General features: G+C 34.6%; 1 protein-coding gene across 1 annotated transcript; it reads right to left on the reverse strand.

Annotated features, from left to right (window-relative positions):
• Positions 1-4,043: 4,043 nt before the first annotated feature.
• LOC110116522 (sentrin-specific protease 2-like) lies at positions 4,044-5,855 on the reverse strand. Its single transcript, XM_020850122.1, has 4 exons — positions 5,146-5,855; positions 4,641-4,821; positions 4,385-4,549; positions 4,044-4,292 (listed from the first exon to the last, which is right to left on the reverse strand). The coding sequence occupies exons 1-4, from the start codon at positions 5,853-5,855 to the stop codon at positions 4,044-4,046; spliced, it is 1,305 nt and encodes a 434-aa protein (XP_020705781.1).
• Positions 5,856-7,171: the final 1,316 nt, after the last annotated feature.

A 7,171-nucleotide genomic window follows, 5' to 3' on the forward strand; every position in this document is an offset into this window, starting at 1 on the left:
AACAGAGTTCCCTCCTGACGCTGAAACTCCGCCCAAGTGAAGCCGGAGTTCTCCTCTGCCACCAACAGACGTCGGACTTCTACCCGACATCGGACCTTCACTCTTCGCAAAGTTTCTTCCCGACGTCGAACTTCTACCGGTTATCGGACTTCGCTGGACGTCTACGCGAAGATGGATTTCTTTTCATTGTTGGACTTATACCTGACGTTGTCCTTCTGATCTTCGTCGTCAGACTATAGTCTTTCCGACCTCCGTCGCCCGCCGACTACGGTCCTCCTGACTTATGTCGCCCGCCGACTACAATCTTTCCGACCTCTGTCGCCCGCTGACTACGGTCCTCCTAACTTACGTTGCCCGCCGACTACAGTCTTTCCGACATCCGTCGCCCGTCGACTACAGTCCTCCTGACTTACGTCGCCCACCGACTATAGTCCTTCCGACCTCCGTCGTCAGCTGACTACGGTGATCCTGACTTCTGTCGCCCGCCGACTACAGTCCTTCCAACAAAGCGAATATGTTAATAGTAGTTCTTTGTATTTACATCATGTAATGTACTCTATAAGATGTACATCAAGCTAAGGCCTTCTCCCAAGGAAGGGCCTCATTTGTAATTGATTGCAAATACTAGTGGATTCGTTCAAGCTAGGCCCCGTGGTTTTTCCCCCTTTTCAGGGGTTTTCCACATAAAAATCTTGGTGTCTCATAAATGTTAGACCCTCTCTCCTTATCTGATTGCATGCCGGATTTTCGTACAACGCTAAGACGATAAACTTTATATTTCTCTACCGCGGCGAATACTCCTGGACGCAACAGAAGTTTATTTATGATTTTTTTAAAATTACACATAATAAGTTAATGGTGCATTTGATATATTTCAAAATTATGTATTTTGAGTCTTTTCTTTATTTTTTAAATTCTTTTATTTGAGATTGTATTATAGGGTGCTGATTATTAGTAGAAATTTTTCATCATGATGTGCAAGAATAAATATTTATTTTTGATAAATTAAAAAAATAAAATGTGATATATAGTAATAATGAAATGTGACATATTGTGGTGTTATGTTGAGCAATTCTATAGTAATAATGATAGCTTTTAATGAGTATTATTATGTGTTAAAAATTTGTGATGGTAGAGATAGAGAGTGTATATTATCTTTATATTGTATAAAGTGTGACAATTGGAGCAAATATTATTAGAATATTTTGCTCCAAAAATTTTAAATTTAATATAAACTAATCGTTGTGGCTTCCTGGGGCTCCGAAAATGAGTTTGGAATGTCAAAAAATGATCCCGAGAACCTAAAAAAAAATTTATCGCAAAATTTTTTGTTACTAAAAATTTTTGTAATAGAAAGCTGTTTTAGAAAACAGTAAGAAGGTTGTCTCAAACAAAGTCAAAGTCTACATTCTGATATTTCATTTTGCTTTTAGAATTGTAACAGTTAAAACTTTTAATTATACACAGCTCATCTTGGCCTGTTGGTTGAGAACAATTATTACGTCCTCTGACCGAATGGTTTTATAGGTTCGGCCACCATTAACTTTACGCCACGTAGCAGCCCGACGACCCGACCCAAACCTGCTGTTTTTTTAGATATTTGACGTTTCTTTTGCGTTTAAACGGGCGGGAAAATTTTAAAAGACGCGGGTATATAAACTTCTTGCCGATTATCTTGATTGTACACAGAACGTTATACAGTATTTAGGGTTTAGGAAACTTCCGCAAAGCGTTCCACGCGATGAATTCGAAGGAACCTACTTTGGGAACTCCAACTTTGGAAGAGTTAGACGATTTCGACGAAACATTTGGCACTTATACTATGGATGACGATTTTTCCTATTTTTTACAAGTAATTTGTCTTCCATCTTCGTCTGATCCTCTCATATTTGTTTGTACCTAACCTTCTGATAACTCGGTACTGCTCGTTATTTAAATGTAACTTGATTTTTTATAAGTAGGTACTGCTCGATATTTGTTTATATTGCTTGAATTTGTTTTATATAGTTATGAAGAAGAAATACCGAGATTTTTGACAACTCGGTATTTCTCGGTATTCATAAGTATAACTCGGTATTGATGATTTTTTAATATATTTACGTCACTTATGTCTTCTACATAACTAGATTTTAATTTCTATTACTTGAAATTGTTTTTTGTACCGATTTTTTACTTATGTAGAACTTGTACCGAGATTTTTGAGAACTTGCTATATCTCGGTATTCATACTTAAAACTCGGTATTGATAAGTTTTTGTTATCTTTACGTCACTTATATCTTATATATCCCTAGACTTGAAATACCATATATTTGTACCGAGTTATATATAACTCGGTATTGATAAATAACTCGGTACAGTTCTTCATTTTCATGTATTTATTTTGGTTTTTTTCCGTTGTCTTAATGAATATTGTAATTTATTTTTATAGGGGGTTTACAAATCTGAGAAGGAAGCATATGTTAAATATTGCGAATATGCACATAAGCATGGATTTAGTGTTTGGAAAGAACATCTTTCTTACTGGCCTGGTACCAGGAAATTGAAATCAAAGGTTTTTGTCTGTTCAAAATCTGGATTCAAGAAGGAAACATAAAATATACAGAAGGTTAAATTTAAAAAATCAACTACAAGAACTGGATGCCCTGCTATAGTGAGATTTTTTGTTAGTGAAGAAGGGATATGGATAGTGAAAAATTCGGTAGAAACACACAACCATGAATTGGCAAAACCGGATGATCAACATTTGCTGAGATCATCTAGGCACATCACTGAAGAGAATGCCTCTGTTATGAAATCAATGGCTGATGCGGGAATAAGAACAATAAATGCATTCTCCTATCTATCCGAGGAGGTTGGAGGTGTAGAAAATCTGGGCTTTACCAAGAGAGATGCATACAACTATATTCAAAAGGAGAGAAGAGCAAAAATTGAGAATGGGGACAGCAATTCGCTAATCGAATTGTTCAAAAATCGGTCAGCTGAAGACAATCTATTTGCATGGGATGTGCAAACTGATGAGAAAGACAGGTTGGTAAACTTTTTTTGGGTAGATGGTTTGGGGAGAGTGGATTATGACTGCTTTGGGGATGTAATAATTTTTAATACTAGCTACCATCTGAACAAATATAATTTAGTATGTGCCCCTATTATTGGAGTCAATAATCATTGGAAAAACATTATATTAGGGATGGCCTTTCTATCTGATGAAACAATTGATTCATTCTGGTGGTTATTTCAAACCTTTTTAAGAATTATGAATAATAAACATCCAGTTACTATATTCACTGATCAGGATCAAGCAATGACAAGGGCAATAGAGCTTGTATTCCCTAATACAAGACATCGTTTGTTTAGTTCAGCTGAAGGAACGATAAAGTGCAGCTGCGGAAAGTTCGAGATGATGGGAATCCTGTGTTCTCATTGTATGAGAGTGATGAGTCAGTTGGATGTTAGTAATATACCTCAAAAATATTTAATTTCAAGATGGTCAGCAACTGCTAGAAACGATCTTTATAGTGGATTAAATGTTCAGCTTACAATACCGAGTTTGTGCACGTTAAAACAAGGTTCCCGAAACATGATTTTTAGAAATTATGTTTGCCGATTTGCTTATCAAATTAGCAGTGAAGCTCAAGGTAATGAGGATGCAGAACAGTGTATGATAGATGGTATGAGTGCATTGGCATTAAATGTTCAAAACATTATGGAAGGAAAAAGAAATAAATGTATCACTGAGGGGCTCCACAAAATAATTAGAGATCCTGCAAAGCGCCGGCCTAAGGGAGTTTCTAATGCTAGATTAAAGGATCATTGGGAGAAGAGGAAGGCCAAAAAAGTGAAATCAACCGTGCATAATCCTGATCCAACTTTATATTTTACACCTGCAGAATCAGGAAGTCAGTCATCCTTTATGTAAGTGTGATCAAGATCTCTGAATAAGAAGGTACTATTCGATATTAGCATTTCATACTCGATATTAGTGGAATTTCTAATCAGATCAAAATAAACAAAACACTAAAATATCATATGCAAAATTATAAATTTAATTTATCATACTACAAAAAATGGCATAAGCAAATTCTGCCCTAAATAAGGCCATATTACTTTGCCAGATCTTATGGATGTCCCAATCAGTATTATTATTTTGTATAACTTGTTCCATATATTTGCAGACAAACATTCCACAGTCGACACTGTTTTCTTGTGTTGGCAAGTTTGGGATTGAATGGATTGGCCAGGTTCTTATATCATCCTCAAAAGCATCTTCTGCATCATCGTATAAATGAGATATCTGGAAAGGTAATAAAATTATTACATTTATCTTCAATAAAAAACATTAAACCAAAGATAACTCTAAGTTTATACCACTTCCGGAGTAATAACCTTGTGCGTTGCTTTGGGTAATGAATCCATAAAATCCCATCTTTTTGTCTTCATGTTTGCAACAAGTAATGTCCAATGTTTTTCATTTATGATGGGAACAAACATAATGTTAGCATTTTTAACAGCAGCTCGCGTGATATTCTCTGCAAATGATGTTGTTTTATCCTGTTTATTTTGAATATAATAACCTTGAAAAAAAAAGTCATTCAGTCATTTAATGATATACACTATACCTTTAGTATAAATAATTACTAACCCAATGAAAAGCAGAAACATATAGAAATGGTTGGTTCAGTCGTGGAAACATTTTGTTTTTCTCAGATAAAAGAAATGCAAAAGTGTCCATATGGTTGTTGTCAAGCTCTTCGCATAGCAACAATTCGTCCATTTGGCTTCTAAAAATAAATGCATTTCCAATCGCCAAGATGGTATCCTCCCTGTATAATTTGTCTCACCATCGTTAGAAAAAACTTGTTAATCCTAGTTGTACCGAGTTGTACCGAGTTTTTTATTTCTCGGTATTAATCAGTTTTTCGAATAAAATAATATTTCTGACGTTCATATACGAAAAAAATACCTAACAAAAGTTAAATACCGAGTTGTACCGAGTTTATTATTTCTCGGTATTAAACAGTTTTGCGAATAAAACCATGTACTTGACGTTCATATACGAAAAAAATAGCTAATAAAAGTTAAATACCGAGTTGTACCGAGTTGTTTATTTCTTGGTACAACTCGGTATTGTTATTTAAAGTACGTACTGTTTTATGTACTTGTTAAGAAAGTTATCAATGATATTCCTCTTCTCTTCATTAAGTAATAATCGTTCTAGGTAATCCAAAAATGCCTTGGCCTCACGTTCTACATATTTGGAATCCTCAACATCAAAAATTGCAGTTTTTGGCTTTTCAGCTGGTGGAGCAGAAGGAGCAATTATCATAGCTTCATCAGTAGGCGCAGAAGCTTTATTAGTATCAGTTAACTTCTCTTTCAGTCTTGTTGCAGCACGAGTGACTGGTTTTCTTCTAGTAATTGATGTTTCCTTCTTACTAACTATTTCAGCTTCATCATTAGCCAACTGAGCTTTCTTCTTCTTTCTATCACCTGCTGTGAATGAAGTTTTAACTCTTTTCCTTTTCCTGTCATTCCTCAAATGTACTCTTTGAGCAATTCCTCCAGTTCCTGATGAAGGGAAAGGAAATTCCTCATCTTCTGATGTTTCTTTCTTACTAACTATTTCATCAACAATTTTCTCAACAGTTTTTGATAATACTTCATTAAAATTGTTTTCAGATTTCGTTCTTGAACTTGAGTGAACCGGACTGCCAATTTTCTCAGACGTGAAATAGTGTGGAAAATGATAACTTAATATCTTATATATACCACAAAATTTTTCATTGTTACCAGATTTTAACTGAAATACTTCATTGTCCAATGCTTCCACCCGTTTTTGAAGCAGAATTTTGTCCATTTTGAGTGATGAAATTTTTTGACCATATATTCATGCTGTGTAATAAGTTTATATATGGATTGATTGATAATCCTCAAATTTGTTTCATCAGGTTCACTACGTTGTGCATCACTTTCTTGTCTAAATTTTGTTCTTAAAGGAGAATCAATGGGACTTCGACAATCAATGGGACTAACAATAGGAATTGTAGGATCAGTGTTCATTGGCTGTTCAATTGGACATTCAGTTTCCGTTGGAGTTTGAATAGGAGAAGCAGTTGGGCTTGGACTGGCTGGAGATAAAGTTGCTTGTAGAGATGGAGTTGGCTTACTACTAGATATATGTATACTTCTCAGTGGTGTAATATCCATACCATTTGCTGGATTACTACTCTGAATTAAAATCTTCTCATTATCTGTTATCTCTTATAAATCTGTCAAGATTTGGATCAAATCTTTTATAAATATCCAAAACTTATAAGTACAGAATAAAGTTAAATGAGTGAAGATATGAATTGTACCTCAGAATCCTGAAGGCTTTTTAGTAAATTATCAACATCTTTAATTCTATAATTAAATTTTGCATCCCAACGAAGGAGACGGGGTTGAGCCAAATTATCCACTACTGGGTGGAACTTTGTATGCTCAAAAAACCAAATCTAAAACATAAAATTAAACAATATAAATCAGTGTATGAAATAAAGAACCTATTACAATAGTGAAATAAATAAAAACAATGTAATATGTATAAGAATTACTCACAATTATAATCATAACAAATCCATTAACATATCCCAATGATTGACCTTTTAATTGTTTTTTTGCTATTGTATTAAATTCAATAACAAGGAAATTCCGAATGGATTGGGGCCAATTGTATGCTCTGAACTTGTCAACATTTTTTGCAACGTCCAATATTGTTGATTGCACTCGGAAGTTGGTCATTGGGAAGAAAATATTGGACAATAAGTACACAATGAATTGTTCCCTAACAATCTCGATAGGCGTTGAGGATTTCAATTTCAGAATATCATGCCTTATGTCATTTGCTATTTTACCAGCAATTGTACCAGTCCCAGGTTCAAATTTAATACCTCTGTTTGGTAAGCCAATAATCAATGCTATTTCATCAGAAGTGAAAGTTAAAGTCCGGGTATTAATAACAAAACTTTCAGATTCGTTATCCCACGTTGACAATAACATATAAATAATATGAACATTTTGTGGGAACCGAGGTAGTAATAGGAACTGGTTAATTTGTAGCTCACTTAGGCTACTAACAAACTGATCCCCAAATTTCTCAACCAATTCATTACAAATTTCTCTAAATCCTGAAGT

The sequence above is a fragment of the Dendrobium catenatum genome, unplaced genomic scaffold (assembly GCF_001605985.2).
Source record: "Dendrobium catenatum unplaced genomic scaffold, ASM160598v2 fragScaff_scaffold_993, whole genome shotgun sequence".
NCBI lineage: Eukaryota > Viridiplantae > Streptophyta > Magnoliopsida > Asparagales > Orchidaceae > Dendrobium > Dendrobium catenatum.